General features: G+C 56.2%; 1 protein-coding gene across 1 annotated transcript; it reads right to left on the bottom strand.

The window, feature by feature from the left end:
* Positions 1–977: 977 nt before the first annotated feature.
* Positions 978–11,846, bottom strand: LOC149522389 (E3 ubiquitin-protein ligase TRIM39-like). Its single transcript, XM_089771138.1, has 7 exons — positions 11,594–11,846; positions 9,052–9,596; positions 7,725–7,820; positions 4,221–4,451; positions 3,679–3,701; positions 3,491–3,594; positions 978–2,716 (listed from the first exon to the last, which is right to left on the bottom strand). The coding sequence occupies exons 2-7, from the start codon at positions 9,466–9,468 to the stop codon at positions 2,151–2,153; spliced, it is 1,437 nt and encodes a 478-aa protein (XP_089627264.1). The 5' UTR covers positions 9,469–9,596; positions 11,594–11,846; the 3' UTR covers positions 978–2,150.
* Positions 11,847–20,528: the final 8,682 nt, after the last annotated feature.

Consider the following 20,528-nt stretch of genomic DNA (forward strand, 5'->3'; position numbering starts at 1 on the left):
CTCTAACCCCCGACTCCCTGTTCTGAGGACCCCCACACCCCACCCTCTGCCCAGAGCCACCTCCACTCCCAACCCCTGCCTTGAGCTACTGGCACCCCCTGATCCTGGGGCCCCGCAGCCTCCTGCCTTAAGCCTCCCCCATCTGCACACATTCCAGTGGGAATGAAATTGCATTAATAACAGAAAATCAGAGCTATTGCTCCAATTACTGTGGGTATGTCTACACTACCCTCCTAGTTCGAACTAGCAGGGTAATGTAAGCATACCGCACTTGCAAATGAAGCCCGGGATTTGAATTTCCCGGGCTTCATTTGCATAAGCGGGGAGCCGCCATTTTTAAAACCCCGCTGGTTCGAACCCCATACAGCGCGGCTACACGGGGCTCGAACTAGGTAGTTCGGACTAGGCTTCCTATTCCGAACTACCGGTACACCTCGTTCCACGGGCTTCATTTGCAAGTGCGGTATGCCTACATTACCCAGTTAGTTCGAACTAGCGGGGTAGTGTAGACATACCCTGTATGTTTTACATTCACAGTATCTGATATTACAAATCCTCTTCAGGTTTCAGCTTTTACTTCTTGTCAGGTGGAATAGCTTCACGTCTGGTCTGATGTGACCTAGCAGTACTGTCCTATCACAACCCACCCTTCCCCATCGCTACCCGCCCGCCCAAGGGAGGGCGTGGGTTGTAACAGGACAGAACCAGTAAGACATGGGAGTTACTTTCACCCCTGGCTGCAATGCATGTTCCTAGACAAAGCTAAATCCAAACATTTTACACTGCTGTGGGGGTGGCATTTATTGAATCAATCCATGTATGTTAGACAATTCTCAAATGCCATCCGATAAAAAGTTAGGCATAAATAACACTGTCATTTTTGTGATTATAAAGTTATAAAATGTGATTTTCAACGGCAGTTTTGGGGAGGAGAAGAGACATTTATTTGGATTCTTTAAAAAAAAAAATTACAGTAACTACAGTTTTTCTGCAGCAGAAATCTTCCCCCACACCCATACCCAACTAGGACTGGGAGAAAGAGAAAGTGAAATTCTCCTGTTCCCCAGGCCTCCGCCCAGCTCGGTATCAGATCAGTCACTGGAATAATTCCTCTCCAGTGACTGGGCACTTGCCCACTAATTCTCTCCACCCCCATATCAGCTCCTGCCTCAGCACTGTGCAAGCTGTACCCTCTGTTTCCTTTTCTAGCTAGAAGAAGGAAACGCAGGGAGCCCAACTACTGTCTTCCCACAGGAACAGCATTTGCTCTCCCAGCTGCAGCAAGTGGAGCCAGAATGGCTGGTGCCATGAGCTGTGCATAATGCAGGCAAGGCGAGGTCCGAAAACTGCCTACACTGCCCTGCAACTCAGGAGGGCTAGGGCCATGCCATGGGAGAGGGGGGCAGAGAAAGCTGGGACTGTGTTGTGCAATTGTCCAGCTATCTGCCGGTCAGGGAATGCTGGGGTTACACCGCACAGCAGCCTGGCTCCCCAGTAGCCAGGGAAGGCTGGTGCCACATGGCAGCCCATCTCTCCAGTGGCCAGGGAAGGCTGGAGCAGTGCTGCACGGGGAAAGACTGCTGCTGTGCCATGCAGCAGTCCAGGCTCTCAGCTGGGTTGCATGGGACTTGGCTGGAGGGGAAGGCTGTTCAATCGGAGACCATGCCCCTTGAAGGGGTGGGGCTTCAGCTGCTTTCCCCAGCTGGGCAATCACCTGCTGCCCATGGCTGGGACTGCTCAGCCAAGGAAGCATCTCTAAGGGACCCAGCAGCCTGGAGTTACTCAGACCAGGTCTACACTGGGGGAGAAAATTGATGCTGGACACACAACTCCAGTCATGAAAATTCCCTTCACCCTGGCAACTGTCAATGAGGTGCCCTCAGCGTTCGATTTAGCAGGTCCTCACTAGACCAGTTCAATTGAATGCCAGAAGATCGACCTCCGCAGCATCAATCTCCTGGCAGTGAAGACAAGGACTAAGCTGAGCCACCAGCCAGTTTCAGCAGGGCAGGGCCAGCACTAGCAGGAGCTTTGTGGGGGTTCCCAGGCCAGCTGGAGTGGAGACATTGCTCCTCATCCCTCCCTGCTGCCACAGCCCAGCTGAGCGAATCGCTCTCCTCTCCCTGCTGAGCTCATCTCTCCCTGTTGCCTCAGCTGGCTGTGCTGGGATTCCCTCCAGCCTGCGCTGGGGCCGGACAGATTGTCAGGGAAGCCGCGTTTCTACCCTCACCATAGAGACCAGGATAGAAATAAGGGAAGAGCGTCCCAGAGAAGGTGTCAGTGAAGGTGAAGAGATGGGACCTGTCAGTCACATTGTAAAAGGAGACCTCGCCCGCCTCGTAGTCCAGGGAAACCCCCACCCGGCTGGGCCTGGCGCTCACGGGGAGGGAAGTCGGGGGGGAGGTGAGGGCCTCGTATTCCCCATCCATCAGCCACACGGTCCAGTATCCGTTCACAGGTGAGAGTGTGACCGTCCCCTTCCTGTTCACAGATTCCCTGCAAACCCCCAGAACCCAGTCAGGCTTGTCTCCCACCTCCACCTCCCAGTAACGCCTCCCGCCCGCGAACCCCTCGGTGCCCAGGACAATGGCATATTTCTCAAATCTCTTGGGGTTGTCTTGCAGAGCCTGGAACGTGGCTCCACATTTCACACGTTTCCAACCCTCAGACAGGACGAGGTAGGGATGAGCCGTGTCTGGATCCAGATTCACATCCACTGGGGAGAGAGCCACTGAGTCAGTGCTGGGGGCAGGGACTGGTCCCTGGGAGTGGGAAATTAACCTGCCTTCCCATTAACAGCTTTTGGGGGGGGGGCGCAGGGAGGAGTCAGGGTCCCTCTGCCTATGAGGGGACCATGAGGGGAAGGGCAGGAGGAGGGATAGGAAGGAGACAGTGAGGGAGGGACAGCGGATGAAACAGGTGGCTGCTGGGAGAGGAAAGGGGAGGGGCAGAGGACAGAGGCAGGTATCAAGGCAATGGGGGGGGGCAGGAGGAGTGGGCACCTGGAGGCTAGAGAGGTAAAGGGAGGGTGGGTTCCAGGGGGCTGTATCGGTGAGAGGCAGGACCAGGCAGAGGAAAAGGGAACAGACCCCAGGGGACACAGGGACCCAAGGGAAGGGACAGGAGCTGAGGAAGGGGGATGAGCAGTGGGGCAGGTGCCAGTACCATGTGGGGAGCAATGAATGGGCAGCAGAAGGGGGCAGAGAGAGGCAGGAGACTGTGGGCAGAGGGGCTGGGGCAGGGGCTGACACCAGTGAGCAGAGGGCAAGAGGAAGGGCAGATGCCAGGGGACTGCAGGGGGTGAAGAGGGGAGCATGTGCCAGCAGATGGGTTTGAGCAGCAGGCAAACTCCCCAGCACTGAGCACAGCAGCCTCCAGGTACTGCCCAGCTCCCAGCCTGTCAGCTGGGGCCATGCATGTCCTGGGTGCCCCAGGCTCTGCCCAGAGTCCCCGGCACCAAACAGCTCGATGTCCCAGGGGCTCCACTCACCTGCAAATCTGTTCAGCGCTTCCCTCAGATCAAGACAAATTTTATACCCACGCTGCAGGTCAGTAGAAATGGGTTCGGGTTCCTGGAGTTCCATGTTTTCACTCCTAGGAAGCAAACGTCCCAGCATCAGCAGCTGCCCTGCAGGGTCCCCACGAGGAATACGAGGGCAACGAAAATGGGACACGTACCTGCTCAATGTGCTTTTCACATCCTGAAAGGAGAAAGAGAATCGATGCTCTGTATTAGCACCGGGGGCATGAAATGGAGCATTTTCCATACTGGGCACCAACTTTTCATGTAGAAAATAAATTAACACTTTCAGGCTTCATTGGTTTGATGGGAAAATCTCATCCACCATTTTGCATTAGCACTTGTTTCACTTGTATAAGTGACACCGGAATTTAGCTCAGTAGCTTCCCTTCCTAGGAACCCAGCCCATCCGTATCTGTGATTAGCGACTGTGTTGAGCCCAATGCTCTGGACACACAGCACGGATGGGTTTAGCCCCGTATCATTTTGCATCATCCATTTAATTTCCCATCGCCTCCCTGGATCTCCATGATCAGAATTCCCCTCCCACACGAGCTGTAATGTTTGGAGCTGATGGAGCCCTTGGCTGGATATCGCCTGTGAGCACAGCACATGGCACATTTACTCTCACTCCTGGGCTCCAAACCTATGGATCCAAGCTGGAATTCTGGCTGGGTGCAGAGTTTTGATGCCGTCTCACCTTCAGCAGCTCAGTAACCGGCTGCTGACACTTCCCCTCAATCTCCGCGATCAGCTGCTGCAGGGAGGCACTTTCCTGGGAGAGTTTGGTGACATTTTCCTGTAGTCTCTGCAGAGTCTCCCGCTCCTCCTCCACCAGCCTCTGCAGAAGCAGCTGCTCTTCCTCCCTCAGCAGCGTGTGCAGCTTGTTAAATTCACGGGCAATTGTCTCCCGCTTCGCCTGCACTTTCCTCTGGAGAAAGGAAAACAGGTCAGATGCTGAGTTACAGATACAGATGGGGTCTCAGTCCATGACACAGGGAATGTTAGATCAGCGTCTGGTTTGTAGGTATATTTCCTTCTTCGGGAAACATACCATAACGTTTTTGGGTTTGGTCAGAGGGGCTGTCCAGGGTGCTAGGTAAAGCTGCAGTCTGTTATTGCAGGTGCCATGGGATGCACACAGGGGAGTGGGAAGAAATGGGGGGGGGGGGGGGGGAGAACAGGAGAGATTTACAAGGTGTCTGCACAGGGTGTCTGTACAGGATTTGGGTGCCCAGTGCTGGGCACTCACACGCCCAAGGGACCCATCCCAGCAGGATGTGGGCGACATTCTTTGACAATTTGCTTCCAGGACTGCCACGTTCAGCACTGAGGGCAGGTGCCAATAGCCCTTCGGGGCCCACATGAGTGTTGGGCCCCCTGGCCGAGTGCCCTTGTGTCCAGCAGTGCCCCTGGGATCACAGCCTTTTGGGAGCCCTCTAGCATCACAGAGCAGAGGGTGGCTGGTGCCAGCGGTATCCCCACCTGTCCTCTGAAAGGCCCAGCAGGGACAATGCTGAGCCAGTGCTGCTCCTGGGCTGGTGGGGGCTGGCTGCTCTGCCCGGGGCCTTGCTAGCTCCCCTGCAGCTCAGCACCGAGTGCTGGGTGGCCCTGGGGTGAGCCTGCCTCCCTCCCCCAGTGTGACCTGGGCAGCAGTGATGTTCAGGAAGGTCCCTCTTCCTCTCCCTGAGATGCCAACATTCCCAGGGGCTTCAATAGCCTCCCACCGCCCCATCCCTTTGCCCTCAGAGCTCCTCCCTGAAACTACAGTAGGGGAACCCAGGCCTTCCCCCACAACCAGCCTCTGCCCTGCCTGTTCCACTCCACTGTGTGACTGGGCAGGGGACGTGCTCTGTGTCTGAAGAGGCAGCTGCTTGAGTGCTGTAACCTGGCTAACGCGACCCCCAGGCAGCTCTCCAGCACCCCGGGCCTGTCTGCCTATGGGGCTTGGACACTGACTGATCCTCAGCGCAGGCCGGCCCCGATCGGTGAGTGACTGGCGGCGACTGCAGGGCCTCATCTGACTGGGGCTGCGGTTACTCAGCGCTGAGGGACACTGGTCACTGAGCCATGAGCTCTGGTGACCTAGAGGTAACTGGCTCTGCCTGGACAATGATGAGTGGTTCAGAACCCCACCAGGGACGGTCCCCGAGGGCAGCCGTCTCCATGGCACTGGCTGGGCTCCTTGCCCGACACGCTCAAACCATGGTGTTCACTGTACGACCCTTCAATCCGCATGGTGTGAGGAGCTGAGCGCCACGGGCAGGCCACAGGAGCACCTGCGGGTGAGTCATCTACAAATCAGCCCCTGGCCGCAGGGCTCTAAATACAGCGTCAGACGCAGAACCGGAGGCAGCCAGCCCTGCGCATTTCAGCCCTTGTAAACAGCCATTTCTACCTGGCTAGCAAGACACCCTCTTCTCCTCTCACCCCGGCTGCTGGTGTCACTGTCTCTCACTGACACACACACACACACACACACACTTTGTCCCGGGGTTAATCCCCCGGCTACAGACAAGGCCAGCAACGGTCACAGGAGCAGCAGCAGGTGAATGGGATGAGGTGGCCACATGATGGCAGCAGAGGTTGTGAGGTGACCATGCTCTGCCTGGCTTCACACTGACCCACCCCCCCGGCTCTGCTCCTTTAGAGGTGTCCTGGCTGCAGTGGAGGTGTGATAGCACCATGTGCAGACTAGGGCTACCAGCTAGCTTCAGAAAAAATACCGGACACACTTGATGAGGAGGGATGGGGAAGGGACTGGCTGGGAGGGGAGTGGGCAGGGAGCAGGGCTGGCAGTGGGAGGGTCAGGGGCAGCGGGGCTGGCCAGGGGAGATCGGGGGGGGGGGCTGCCGGCAGGAAGCAGGGCTGGTCCAGGGGGCAGGGGGAAAGGAGTCGGGAGCAGTGGGGCTGACCAGTGGAGATCCGGAGGGGGTGGCCGGCAGGAAGCAGGACTGGGGGGAGGAGGGGGCAATGGGACTGGCCGGGGGAAATGGGGGGGGGGGGGTCGTGGCTGGCCGAAGGAGATTGGGAGGAGGAGAACCAGCCAGCAGGAAGCAGGGCTGGCGGGGGGAGAGAATGTGCTGGTGGGGAGTGGGACTGACCCAGGCACATGCAGATCCCAGGACACTGCCTGTCCCACGCACAGTCCCGGCAAAGCACGAGTGAGTCCGGCTGTGACTCCACAACGCGCTTGACCAGCGCTCAGGAGCACATACAGGGCTTCTCCTCCTCCCGAAGGCATCACTCCTACGTCAGACACAATGAGCTGAGGGCTCCCAGCGCCGATCACGCCCTGCCTCCCAGCCACTCCCCCCACCTCCGCCAGGCTTCTGTCGGGCACCCAGACGGAAAACCAGAAAATACCGGACATTGCACATATCCGGTATTTTCTGCATTTTTTTTTAACTGGACAGAGGCCCCAAAAACTGGACTGTCCGGTTGAATAGCAGACATCTGGCAACCCTAGCGCAGACACACCCCAGCTAGCCTTGATCTAGCTAGCTCGGGTGCTGGTAGCAGGAGAGTTGCAGCAGCCGTGGTTGAACATGCCCACCGAGGCCCCTGGGCAAGGACTCAGGCACTAGGCCCAGCTGTCTGTGGGTGCCCTGCAAAGACGCACCCTGGGGCAGATTTCGCAAAGGGCTCAGCACCCATAGCTGGGTTCAATGCTCAGAAGAGCTCAGCTCTCAGCGTGCCCCAGCCAACTGGCTGAGTGATTTTGAACCTCTCTCAGGGGGGCAAATCCTCCGCCCAGCTCTAGTGTCTGGCCCTGGGCAGATGCACTACAGGCATTGTGGGTGGAGGAGGGGAAAGGAACAACCCCTGTGTCCTCCAGGGCTCAAAGACACCATGGAGCTATTTCATAGAGGCCCCTGAACCCCACTGGCTGCAATAGCCTCTGTGCCCCCCCCACCTGCGGGAGTGAAGTGAGATCCGTGATATAATGAAAACACTGCGCCCACTGTTGCAAGTGTGTCCCTATCAGAGCACACAGGAGTGGGTCTGCATCACCCCACCAGGGTCAGGAGCTGCTGCGCTCAGACCCCCACCAGCGACACATCCTGATGCTGCTGGCACCACTCCTGTGTCACGGGACAAGGAACCAGAGAAGCTTTACACCCGAGCCCTAGAGCTTCACGGCCTCTCACCCCTGGGAGCGCTGCTGGGGGAAGGGCTCCGGGAGAGAAACCCAGACACCCACCTGCCACTCTGTGGTTTTCTCCTCCTCTTCAGTTCTCAGCACCACGGCCTCCTCCAGCTCCTCCCTGAGCGGGCCCAGGGTCCCCTGGAGTTTCTCCTGCAGGGCATTGTGGGCGACAAACAGCCGTTATCTGCCTGTCCGACAGGCGGCGAGCGCCGTACACACCGGCCTTTCATGCACACGCAGGGACCCGGCCTGGAAGGAGGCAGCCGCTCGGCTCTGCCAGCCCCAAAGGCACCGTGGGAGCAGAGATGCCCGGCTCCGAGAAAGGCTCTGCCTCCTGCAGCCACTCAGGGGGTCTCCTCCCCCGTGTGTTAGCTCAGGTGTCATGTCCCTCCAGCCGGTGAGTGCGAGGAGCTGGGGCGAGAACATCGCTGCACCACACCCCAGACCCAGACACTGGCCAGGAACCAGATCCACACTCTCCTCTCCCCAGGCTCCCAGGGGGCCTCCCTCACAGCAAAGGCCTCACACCAGCGCAGCCTCATTAACTGGGCAGGGCGGCTGTGATGTGGCTGGAGACGGGCGAGGGACAAGGGAGCCCTGGGTCTGGGGGAGCAGACACCTGTAATTGTAACTGCTCCTGGGCTGTGGTAACCCAGCGTTCTCACCCCCTTGGGCAGCCTGCGATTCATTCGCCCAGCGCAGCTGTGGGAGGGCTGCAAAATCCCCATTAACCGGTCAAATGTCCAGTTAACCTAACGCTTTGCCAGATACTCAGACTACGCGGGATCTCACTGCTGGCTCCCAGGCCCGCCAGGGACAGAGGCTGCTCTAGCTGGGATGCTGAGGACGTCCTTGCCTGTGGTAGACCAAGGAGCCCTGGCATCCCAGTCCAAGCAGCCCCTGCCTGCAGGATGCCCTGCAAAGCTGGAGCAGCCTGCGCCACTCCAAGGCACCATGGTCTTCCGGGTGGCTGTGCTCAGCTTCACCACAGAGCAAAAAGCAGAGCAACCCAGGCCCGGCTGGCTGGGAGAGGGCAGCAGGGCAGAGCAGGCTGCTGGGCCACTTCAGATACCTCCCATCACCATAGAGAGTGCAGGAGTGGGGGCCAACCTCTGCTGGTTCCCTCCCCCCCCTTAAGGCCACCCAGTGATACCCGGTTCACGTGAGGGGACAATGGGGCAGAGCATGAGTTGGGATTGGGGGGAGGGGTGGAGCAGAGGCAGGGTGCAGCTCGGAGGGACGGGGGGGTTGCCCTAGATCCCATGCCCCTGGCTGTAGAGTGAGCACCGATATAATTAGGTTGACGTGAGCTGCCCATGTTGCCCTAATGCCGCAGCGTAAACCAGGCACCAGGACCCGCCCTGCAGAGCCTGGTCCCTACCTTGTACTCCTGGGCAGCCTCCTCGATGGGCACCACCGTGTGTGCGCGGTGCGCCCGGGATCTGTCGCACACCACACAGATGGGGGTTTGATCCTCCTCACAGAAGAGCTTCAGGGCCTCCTGGTGCCTCTCGCACACTGGCTGCCCCTCGGGCGTTGACCCCGCCAGGGGCCGCAGGCGTTTCACCAGCTCCACCAGGTTCCCCAGCTGGCGGTTGGGCCGCAGGTGTCTTTGCAGGATGGTCTCTCTGCACTGGGGGCAGGAGGGGTTGGGCTCTGACTCCCCCCAGCACTGGCTGAGGCAGGCCCGGCAGAAGTTGTGCCCACACTCAATCATCACTGGGTCTGTGAAATACTCCAGGCAGATGGGACAGGTCACCTCCTCCTGGAAGCTCCCTGACAGATCCCCGGCAGCCATGGCCCCTCCGCAACCCGGCCCTGTGGGTTAGTTTCGTTTCCTGAGAGCAGAGGAAGCAGCGTAGCCTGTTCAGGCTGTTTTTTTTTTCTCTCTAAGCAGGTTGCACAACTGGGAGCCAATCACACTTGCTGGATGGAAATACAGAAAGAAAAACACACCACAGAAGTCAGAGCCCCAGAAATGCCCCAAACAAGCACCAAGCTACCTCCGAAAACTCCCAGGCAGTTACAGACACTGTGGCTGTGTCTACATTGGCAAAATCTTGCCGCCTGTCTACACTGGCCGCTAGTATTTGCGCAAGAACACTGACGTTGTAATGTACAAAATCAGTGCTTCTTGCACAAATACTCTGACGCTCCCGCTCAGGGATAAGCCCTCTTGCGCAAGTATTCTTGCGCAAGAGACCAGTGTAGACAGCAACGTTAATTTCTTGCGCAAGAGAGCGTCTACACTGGCACGGATGCTTTTGTGCAAAAGCAAATCTTTTGAGCAAAGGCACATGCCAGTATAGACTCTCTCTTGCGCAAATATTTAACGGAAAAACTTTTCCATTAAAAATATTTGCGCAAAATCTTGCCAGTGCAGACACAGCCTGTATGTTTAAAAGTCTCAGGGGGAGTCATGTTAGTCTGCAACTAAAAGAAGCTTAAACGAGTTTTCGTGGGCACTGCCCCCTTCTCCATGTTTGCCGTCTGAGGCAGTGGGTTGTGCCACGAAAGCTCATGACACTCTCCAAATTTTTTGCTAGTCTCTCAGATGCTACAGGGCCAGGGGTTTCTTAAGGCACCCAGAAGCCAGCGCTGCTCCGGTTTATAAGCGTAGGCAGGAGCTGAGGGACTGTGTCCCTTACAGCGAGCGGGGGGGACTGGGGAGCAACTCTGGAGCATCAATGCAGACAGTTTGCTCCTGCTTTGCTTGAGTATATTAACTGTCCAGTGGAGGCAGTGGGGTTTTGCTCAGTGTCATCAACAGGCTGGCCTCAAGGTCACCGTCAGGTTTGGGAGTTTTCCTCACAGCTTTTAATTGCTGCATCATCTCCTTTCTGGAGGGGAGCTGTTGCCCTGAGGCATGCTCCTTGTTTGGGGGGGAGGGGCTAAAGGGTAGAAGGATTAAACCCCTCTCCCCATTTATCCCTCACGTTTCACAATTAAATTCTGTTCCCCTTTGCACCAATAAAGGGGACATGCTGTTGAGGCATGTGTGTCACCCCATCATTAATGATCATCAGAGCCAGGACCCCTTTGGGGACCAGTGTCTCCCAGATGCTAAGGCAGGGCTGGCCACCCCCAACAGGCCCTAGGTGGCGTGGAGAATGGGGGTGATAAGGGCTGCTACCCCCTCAGGGGGCTGCTCTCTGCTTTGTTGCCCCATTTCCCTGGGCAGGACCCAGAATGGCCACAGACACCTTCTCCAGCCCCTCATATTCCTCCTCCCCCCCCCCAGGCCCCACAAGCTCAGGCTCAATGGCATCAAGGGGTGGCTGCCCCCCAGCGCTCAGACACAGCCAGCACCTGGGCGGGCACGTGGTTGTTCTGTGCCAGCAACAGCACAAAACTGGGTCACTGGGGTTGAGGGCAGAGCCACCCCCCCCACTGAGACTCAGCCCCACTTTGCCCGTCCCAGCTGCTGCCCCTCCCCTGCTACAGTTCCCCCAACTGCCCAGGAGCCTTCTGGCTCCATCCCCCCACCCTTCCCCTGTGACTATGCTCCCCCCAGGGCACCCTGCTGCCTGGGTCAGAGGCTGAGCCAGGCGTTGGGGGTGAGTGTGGGGGTATCTCTGCGCTTCCCAGGGATTCGCTCCATTTTGATCCGACCCCCTCCCCAGTTTGCCCTTTTCTGTCCGACCGCCCTATGCTCCTGCCCCCCCCCCACCTTGCCACCCCCAGATACCAGACTCGCTCCGTGCCCCCCAGCTGCCGCCTTCTGACACGGGCAGTGACCCGCTTTGGGTGCCCCCCACCTCAGAGCAAGGGCAGCTGCTGCCTGTGGGGGGGGCTGTTCCCTTGGCCCCAGAGCCTGCACTTCGCCTCCCCATTACTAACTAAGGGCAAAAAACCCCTGGGGGCGGGGCCGCCGCAGCGGGGGGGGGGGTGGGGGTGGCATAATATCCCCGCCCCGCTCTCACCTCGGGGAAAGGCCCCGTTGGGCCGAACTCGCAGCAGCGCCCCCGCTCCGGCTCCGCGGCACGTGCGGAACCCCCCGCGTCGTGACACGCGGTGCCGGCCCCGCCCCCTGCATTTGCTGCTGCCGCCCGGACCGGGCGCCCAATCGCGCGAGGCGGGGGCGGGGCCAGGCAGCTCCGGGTCAGAGCTAAGCTCGGGCGCGGATCCCAGACCGGAGTCACTGACCCGCTGCGCACGCGCGGTCCGACCCCTCCCCCCTTCTTCTGCCGCGCGCCGGGTTTTCAGAGCGTCCCGCCCGCCGCTCCCTGCCCCGCCCGCCTGGGCGTCTGACTCTGTGGCGCGAATTCTGAAGGAGCCGTTGGGGCCGTTACTCGCCGCGCGCCTGGTTCGGCTTCCGGTCAGCGCGGAGCGGGGGGCGGGGCAGGAGGACTCGGAGGCGCTGAGGTGAAGTGGGCGGGTGGAGGCGGGCGGAGCAGGTGACGTGGCAGATACATCGCTGCGGGGCAGCGTGGGGAGGTTTTGCCCCCTCCCCCAAATCAGAGGCGGGGGCGGGGGTAGAGATCACGTGACACCGATTCCGGTGCTGTGTGGAGAGCCGGTTCCCGGGATAACACTGACAAGGTGGGGGCGGGGCGGCTGGTGAGTTGTTCCCTCTGCTGCCCCCCATCGGCCCTTTCCGTGTCCCCCCTCGCTGCCCCCTCTGTCTTTTTTGCTTTGCCCACTCCAGATCTTTCTGTTACGCTCTTCCTCGAGAAGGCCTTGTAAAAGATTGTTTCTGTGTGAAAGTGGTATGTAAGTGTTGAGCTAAAGGTGCAAAAGTTATTGCTCAGAACCAAATGGCTGAAGAAGGAGGGGTGAACGTGGGTGAAAACTAGACAACCCAGCATCTAGGAAGAACATCTATAATCATCGCTGTGTACCCTTACTCATAGGATGATTGTACTATTGGCAGATTGATGGCCTTAAATGGGAGCTAGCACCCCTGAAAGACGATTGATTACAGGATAAGCTTTGGAGATATTTTGGGAACAAGAGATAACACTCCGGTCACAGGTGACACAGCGGAATCCATTGATTTCAACAGAGAAAAGGGTTATAAAAGCAGGGTGCTTTGTTATGGAACTTTGGGTTTGTCTTGCCACCAACTCCAGAGGATCGCGCAACCGACAGAGGTCCTGCACCCCCTCTGTGATCCATCTAACTAGCCAATAGATTGATAGTGGTAACTATAACATCATCTGGAGGGACTGTGTGTGTGAGTGATTGTCAGCTGATGATCAGGGCAGTGCATGTGTGTGTGTTACACCCAAGTCTTCAACTGTTGAGACGCAAGGTCTCGTCGCAGTGGGCAGCCTAGGAGACTGGAGGGCGTCCCGAAAAGAGTTTAACGTCCATGACTTTACTGCTAGGACCGGGGTACTGTCGCAGAGGGCAGCCAACAGGCTGACAGACACCCCGAGTTTATAGGAAGAGCTTATTACATCTCAGATTTCAGCTGCTAGGATACAGGATCCCTTCATAGCGGGCAGTCTAGGGAAGACTGAAAGATGCCCCAATGGATCTGTCACCTGGGAGTGACACGATCCAAACGCCCAAGCTCTTCCTATACCTGTCCCTTATGACCGGCTGAAGTTCTTTTTAAAATTTTGCTTGGTTCTGTTACAGCAACTGAAGGAGTCAGGTCACAACTTAAACAGTTACTATTTTATTGTTACAGGGTAAACTTAGCTGTTAAATGCTACTACTGTGTTGCAGATAACACACCCAGTACAAAGGACAGGACAGAAATTACACTTAAAACAAAAGTCACTTACAGGTACCATGAAACCCTTTTGGTTCTCTGAGCTCTTATTAAATGCATGCAAAATAGACACCTAGCAGGTATATATTCTCGCCCCTGTGTTCCAGACTTGGCGTGGCCAGTGTCTTTCTCTCAATCCCTCGGGAAGAAGTAGGGCGAGGTTGGGTGTCCCACAGACCTCGGGAGTCAATCAATACCTGCCAGCAGGTATAGATGATTGGAGCTCAAATGGGGTGGGCTACTAAATCCCTCTTTATACCGCTTGGGTCACATAGGCTTCTTCCTGGTCTCAAGTGGCCAATTAGGAAAAATGGCTTTGAATGCCAAGTTTCCCACGAAGGGTGCAAAGCATAATTCACACCTGGGAAAATGCAGACAATGGGCACCTGTGGTATGTGATGGGTGAAGATTCCTCTCCTGGGACAGTGCAGGCGTGTCAATTACTGGTACTAGCCATCAGGGCGGCGGGAGGCCTCGGGTCGTCAGCTAGCCCATTTACTGTCTAGTTTCTGTTTATGGTAGAGTCAGGGATAGACAGCACACCTGCGTTCCCAGGGCATCAAAGGCTGACTGCCTTTCTCTTGCTCTCTGGGGTGGGGGGAAAGCAAGATGGGGTTCATGTCTGGCTACAGTGATTGAAAAGCATATGCAACTGTTGTATTCTCAATAAATGTGGTGTACCGCCTTTTCCCCTATAAAAGATCTTGTGTGCTTCATTTAAGCAAATGACAAAGGGGCTGGTGAGGAAATGAGCTGGTAGCTGGGGTTAGTCGCTTCCATGAGAATAAGAGGTGGAGTGTTCACAAGGTGCGTTCCCCTCCCCTGCAGATCATGGTTTTAGAAAAAAGAGTTTGTAACACAATACTCATCCATGCTTCACACCCTCTCCCCACCCCCAAGTGGGATTTTGGGGTATAGGGGTTCTCACTTTCGTTTCTCCTGAAAAAGGTCCCTGGTTCAAAGCCAGGCAAAAACACAGGGTCTTCTCTTATTCCTGCTCCCCTTGGTGCCCAGGTAAGCACAGCACCTGCTGCCAGGCCTGTGTCTAGGATGAGCCTAAATCCCATGTGGCGGGGGGGGGGGGGAGTGACATCAGCTGATAATGCCCGTTGGTGCCAGCCTGGGGAAGCAAGATAAGTCAGGCCAGGCACCTGTTGAAGGTTTGTGGCTGGGTGTCCCCTGCCCTCGGAGGCTGGCGTATGGGTCCAGCTTTTCCTGCTGCCTCCCTTGAGGAGTAAAGGACATTTTGGAATAGCAGGTTATTTTGATATTTGGTGCTGTGTAGACACCAAAGCATTTTCGAACTAAGCTCAAAATGTCAACTTCTGTAGCTCAAATTGTGAATCATAATTTAACCCTCCGTCTACACTGAACCCTAAACTTGAAATAAGATGCTATATCAGGGCTGTATCTACACTACAGAGACAACACTTTAGGCCAGAGAACACATCTGCTCTTCCAAAAAAATTACGGAAGAGGAGATGTGCTTTTTGCCATCCTTTTGGAGCTCATTTTATGAGGAAAAACAGATGTTCGAAAAAAGGGTTTTTTTTTCCAACATTTGGCTCAGTGTAGACAGGCCAAATGTTGGAAAACCCTCATTTGAAAAAAGAAGCAGAAAAAGCCATGCAAATTGGGGTTCACAATACGCATAGCTTTTTTCAGAAGAACAGTGTATTGTAGACATAGCCTGAGCGTTGCACAGCACTGGTAGGGACTGGGAGGAACAAAAGGGTCTAATTGCACCTGCAGCATTTCAGAAGAACACCTGCCCCCATCTCCATGTACCAGCCCTTCCTGCCCCCGCTCTCATTGGGATCTGCAGGAAACAGTCTGGATTCAAGCACCCTCCAGTGTCAGCCTAACAATTGCCTGTTCTGTAAAAGCTGTGCTGGAAATCAGTGAGCAGCTAAAGTGAGTGTGTGTGTGTGGGGGGGGGGGGGGGAATATTTGAACCCACAACCTATGAATAACTGGTCTGGCACACACTGAGCACCATAGCTTAGAGTCCAACAGACTTTCTATTGTGCCACAGAGCCTCATGCTTTGCTGGCTCTGGTATCTGCTTTTCAGCATGGCAATTGCTGGGGGAAAAGAAAGGGGAGACAGGTCTGTCTTTATTGGGAGAGCAGGTAGGAAGAGGGAGGAGCCATTGAGACCCCTGACAGTGAAAGTAACGGATGAGGACTGATCTACAGTTGGGCTATGTCTACACTCGCAGCTTCTTGCGCAAGTAGGGCTGTTCTTGCGCAAGAATCTGCAGAGCGTCCACACTGCCCGCCCGCTCTTGCGCAAGTAAATGTACAGTACAGCATGGTAAGAGAGGGCTCCTTGCGCAAGAGCTATGCTCTTTTTAAACAGGTGTAAACCCTCTTGCACAGGAGCTCTTGCGCAAGAAGGCAGTGTGGACACTCAGCAGGGATTTCTTGCGCAAGAAAGCCCTATGGCTAAAATGGCCATCAGAGCTTTCTTGCGCAAGAGAGCATCCACAGTGCCATGGGCGCTGTTGTGCAAAAGCACAGCTCACACATGGCAGTGTGGATGTTTTCTTGCACAAGAAGCTACCAATGTAGACAAAGCCTTGGAGAATGTGGGTATTAATCCCACTGCCTCTCGCATGCTAAGCAAGTGCTCTACCACTTGAGCTAAGTCCCCTGCCTATGTATTGTTTCACTAGAGCCAAATCCTCGGCATTTAAGCAGTGCTCCTGCCCCTCTCCCCCACCCCCTTGTTCCAGAGCTTACAACATCCCTATGGCTGCCGAAGACTCCCTTCTGAAAGGGCTACTTGTGAAACTGACACCCGTGGGCCGGCTAGCTCGGAGGTTTAGAACGTGGTGCTTATATCACACTGACGCATCTTAAGAGCAAGCCCCTTATTTCAAGCCATAATGGGCTCGCTATTCCAATGCCCCTGTGAACATCATGGCATGAGGAGTGAGGGACATTTTGGAATTGTGCTTTATTTCGACATAAGTGCTGTGTAGGCAGCACCAAATAAGCTATTTCAAATTTGACTTGAAATAAGCTACACAATTTGCATTACTTATTTTGAGCTATGGAACGCACCCCTAGTGAGATAGAAGCCAAATCTGCCCCCAGCTTTCTACACCCACCCACGTGCTGACTCCCTCGCTGCCATGGGGCTGTTTGCATTGGCCTCTTTGCTCTGGAACCAGGTTTGGCGTAGTGTGTGTGTGTGGGAGGGAGGGTGCTGACTGCTCTGTAACCCGGTGTCCCCTGCGCTAGGATGTGTGATTCCCAATGACTCACCCCCTGTGTATTAGCCCAAACACCCAGGCCCAGCCTGGGTGAGATAACAAGGCACCCCCCAGGGGGACAGACAAGGGGAGGGAGGTGGAGACGAACACCAGGTTTGGGGGAAAGGTCAGTGGCTGGCTGGAGAACATGAAGGAAACAGCCTTTATTGAGGGCTCAGAGTCTAGGGGTGACAATGGACCCCCTAATCCAAGGGGTCTGAGGCATCCAGGTCCTGACTCCTGTAACCACATCACGTCTGTGCCGTGCTGTATCCTGGAGCAGCAATAAACCCCCTCTCTGATCCACTGGCTGGCGGAATCTGTCCTTGCTGCTACGGGGCTGCAGGACAGGGGGGAACCCCGACTCGGCGTCACACCAGGCTTCAGCCAGGACTGAGACTCAGCCAGGAGAATGTGACCCGACTCCCTGCACCTGGGCCCTGCATTTCTCATCCCTTCGGAGACACTTTTGTTAGTGGAGGAATAAATCACATTCACATGAGTATAGATTATGAAACTTTGGTTGTTGTTGCTTTGGAAACTCCCCACAGACCTTCCCCTGGGGCCCCTGGGCAGCCCGCTCACACTGCACAGCTTACTTTGAGGTGAGGGTGCTGTGTAGATACAGCCACCCTGTTGAGGGCCAGTCTGCTGGAGGGAGGCTCTGGCCACCTCCGTTCCTCTTCTCTTTCAGACTGTGTCTGAAAGCACTTTTTGCGGAAAAGTGTCCGTGCCAATCTAGACGCGCTTTTCCGCAAAAAGCCCCGATCGCCATTTTCGCGATTGGGGCTTTTTTGCGAAAAACAAATCTCAGCTGTCTACACTGGCCCTTTCGTGCAAAAGTTTTGCGCAAAAGGGACTTTTGCCCGAATGGGAGCAGCATAGTATTTCCGCAAAAAGCACTGATTTCTTACAGTAGGAAGTCAGTGCTTTTGCGGAAATTCAAGCGGCCAGTGTAGACAGCTGGCAAGTTTTTCCAGCAGAGCTGGCCCATGTGGGGACCCGCGGTCGTGGGAGGAAGGCGTTGCTGGCCCATGGTGCGGGGATGCGGGCAGGCCGGGGCTGTGGGAGCCGGGCACGTGACACCTGATGACAGCTCTAAGGGATGCCGCACGCCCCTTACATCTGCCATCAGGTGCCCCCATCGGATCCATTCACATATAACTTCACTGAAACCCCCATCACTGGCCTGCACCCAGGTCAATCTGTGTCACTGGCTCAGGGGTTTCTCTCCCCAGCGCGCTGCAGAGAAAGCCCATGTGTGTTAAAGGGCCCCAGGGAGCCCAGAGCAGAGGACGCTGAGATTCTAGTCTCATTGATCCCCTCAATACCCACACACAGTCCCAGCCCCAAGCCTCCCCCATCCCTAATCCTGTGCCCTGACTTCTCCACCCTTCCACGTCCTCACCCCTGTACTGAGATCCCCCCCACTCTCACACACTCCCCAAATCCCTGCCCTGAGTCGCCCACATTCCACATTTTAATTTCTTACAGGTACTGTCCTATCACAACCCCTCCCCCAACTTCCTGCCTTGAGCCTCCCACCACCCAAGAGGTGGTGCCCAATAGAACAGTCCCTGTAAGAAATGTGTCACTTTCACCCCTGGGAGCAGCTCAGCCATGCAAAGGGGCTGCCTGGGGCAGGACATTAGCCCTGGAGGGCAGGGGTGGGTGTGGCAGTGACATCACAAGGGACTTTTGCAGCCCTTCAGCTTATTGGCTAATGGAGGTTGGGAGGTGATGACCTCACAGAGAGTCCATGACAGTGGCCAGGTGGGACAGGCTGCAGGGCAGGGGCCATCTCAGAGCCCCCCCCCCCCCCATGGCTTTGCTGCAGGGAGTCTCCTTGAGAGTTGCCCTTGAGGCCTTTTTGGAGCCTTCTCCTTTCCCACGATTAACTGACCTAGAAGGCAGATGTCCCTGTGGAGAAGGGAAGAGCTTCCAAGAAGGTGGCTGTACCATAGCAGCAGAATTAGCTTAGGTGGTAGAGCACTTGTTTTGCATGTAAAAGGTAGTGGGATTGATGCCCACATTCTCCAGTGATGGGGGCAAGCCCCCGTCTACTTTTCATTGTCAGAGCTAAACAGAGAGCTAAGTGGGTCCAGTAGCCCCACTTCCTACTTACTCTTCCCAAAAGCCAGCCATGCTGGGGCAGAGAGCTGCTGGACACCAGCCCTCCTGGGCCAGGCAGTGGCAGGAGCACTGGAGACAGGTTGCAGGTGGGGCAGAATTAGTTCCCCTGGAAAAGTGCTGCCTTTGCGCATGAGGGGAAGCAGGATACACTCTCATCTTCCCCCACCTGCTCACGGGGATGGCCCCTTTCCTGCTGCCCCAACTCTTATTCCCACCATGCACTTTGTACAGGTGCCAAGGCGCCAAGGCACCTGGATGGGAGCCAGGACTCAGGACCCTTTCCCAAAATATACGAATCTCCCGCACCCCCAATCCTCTGTTCTGCTCACACAGGAGGCACAATGTTACCCACAGCACATGCCAAGGGCCGCAACTTAAGTGTGGTTGTGTTATGCTTAAAAAAAGCACCCGGGATTTTTTTCAGAGGGATAAGGCAACACACCACATTTATTGAACATACATACATTAATCAATGTTTATCATATGCATATGACACATCACACTCATGCACTCTCACACACACACAAGCACACTTCGTTTAGTTCCGTGGTCACCAACAGGTCGATCGCAATCTACTGGTCGATCGCGAGGCCTCGACTGGTCGCTCGTGAGGCGTCCTGTCTGCCCCGCCCCCATTTCCCTCCCATCCCCGAGAAGCCCCCCACTACTTACCTCAAGTGAAAATGGAGGTAGTGTCAGCTTCCCGGGGATGGACAGAAGTCCTGCAGCTTAGCGTCACTTCTGGTGATTCCAGAAGTAGCACTAGCTGCTCTGCCGGGTGTACTGTGGGAGAGAGCATCGGCTCCCTGCACCGCACAGGAGGGGAGAGTCAGCCCCATGGGAGGCGTGCAGGGGGGTCCCAGAGTGCACGGGGTGGTTGGCCCCGGGGCAGGTGTGCACGCGGGGCTTCCCTGCATGGGGGGGGGGGTTGGCCCTGGGGCAGGCACACGCGTGCGGGGCTTCCCTGCATGGGGGGTGTCGGCCTTGGGGCAGGCATGCGCGCAGGGCTTCCCTGCATGGGGGGGTTGGCTACGGGGCAGGCGCGTGACCTTGGCATTATTAGCACCACACTCTAACCAACAGAGCTAGCCAGCCCTACCGAAACACAGGTCACAAGTGGCCCTTTCAAGAAAGACGCCTCAGACAGTTGCAGCGACATTTCTGCAGCTGCCGAGGGCTCTTCTCTGATAGGTCCACTAGCGACTGACTGTGATGTGGGCTGGCTAGTCCAGTTGGTTTGAGGTTTGGTCAAGGTGGCTGGCGGTTGACATGGTGCACTGAGACCCAGGGCAAAGAGGCAGCCGGAATCTCTTGCTGCCAGCACCTTGCCTCCCAGCTCCTACCCAGTCAGCAGCAGCCACAGCCCCTTTCAACTACTGGATCAGTGCGGGAAGGGAGGCGGGAATGGGGCCACGCCATTCCACTCACAGAGCACTACATCATATCCTGCACGTGCAGGCTGCCTGCACACAGTATCCTAGCCTGCACATGCTAGCAGCCAGATGCTGAGCACAGGGAGTGGCTCCGGCAGTGGTGAGGGCTTCATGTGTGGTGGCAGTTCACATTTCCCTAGGTCCTCCTGGCTTAGCTGGCTACAACACTTATGCTGTAAGTAAGAAATCTTGGGTTCAACTCCCAGTGGTACCATCTTGTAGATTTTGATGACATTTTTCTATTTCCTTCTGGGACACAGAAGAGGCCTCCCCTGGCCACCCATGGAACTGCTGGTTCAGGAAAAGGCTGA

This window comes from Pelodiscus sinensis, chromosome 19, assembly GCF_052426305.1.
Source record: "Pelodiscus sinensis isolate ZL-2025 chromosome 19, ASM5242630v1, whole genome shotgun sequence".
NCBI lineage: Eukaryota > Metazoa > Chordata > Testudines > Trionychidae > Pelodiscus > Pelodiscus sinensis.

Excerpts from the sequence above, each read along its gene's own strand:
- LOC149522389 (XM_089771138.1), bottom strand. The coding sequence starts at position 9,468 with ATGGCTGCCGGGGATCTGTCAGGGAGCTTCCAGGAGGAGGTGACCTGT. Across the intron at positions 4,452-7,724 it reads AGAAAACCACAGAGTGGCAG|AGGAAAGTGCAGGCGAAGCG; the intron begins GTGGGTGTCTGG and ends TCCTTTCTCCAG. Across the intron at positions 2,717-3,490 it reads AGCGCTGAACAGATTTGCAG|TGGATGTGAATCTGGATCCA; the intron begins GTGAGTGGAGCC and ends CTCTCTCCCCAG.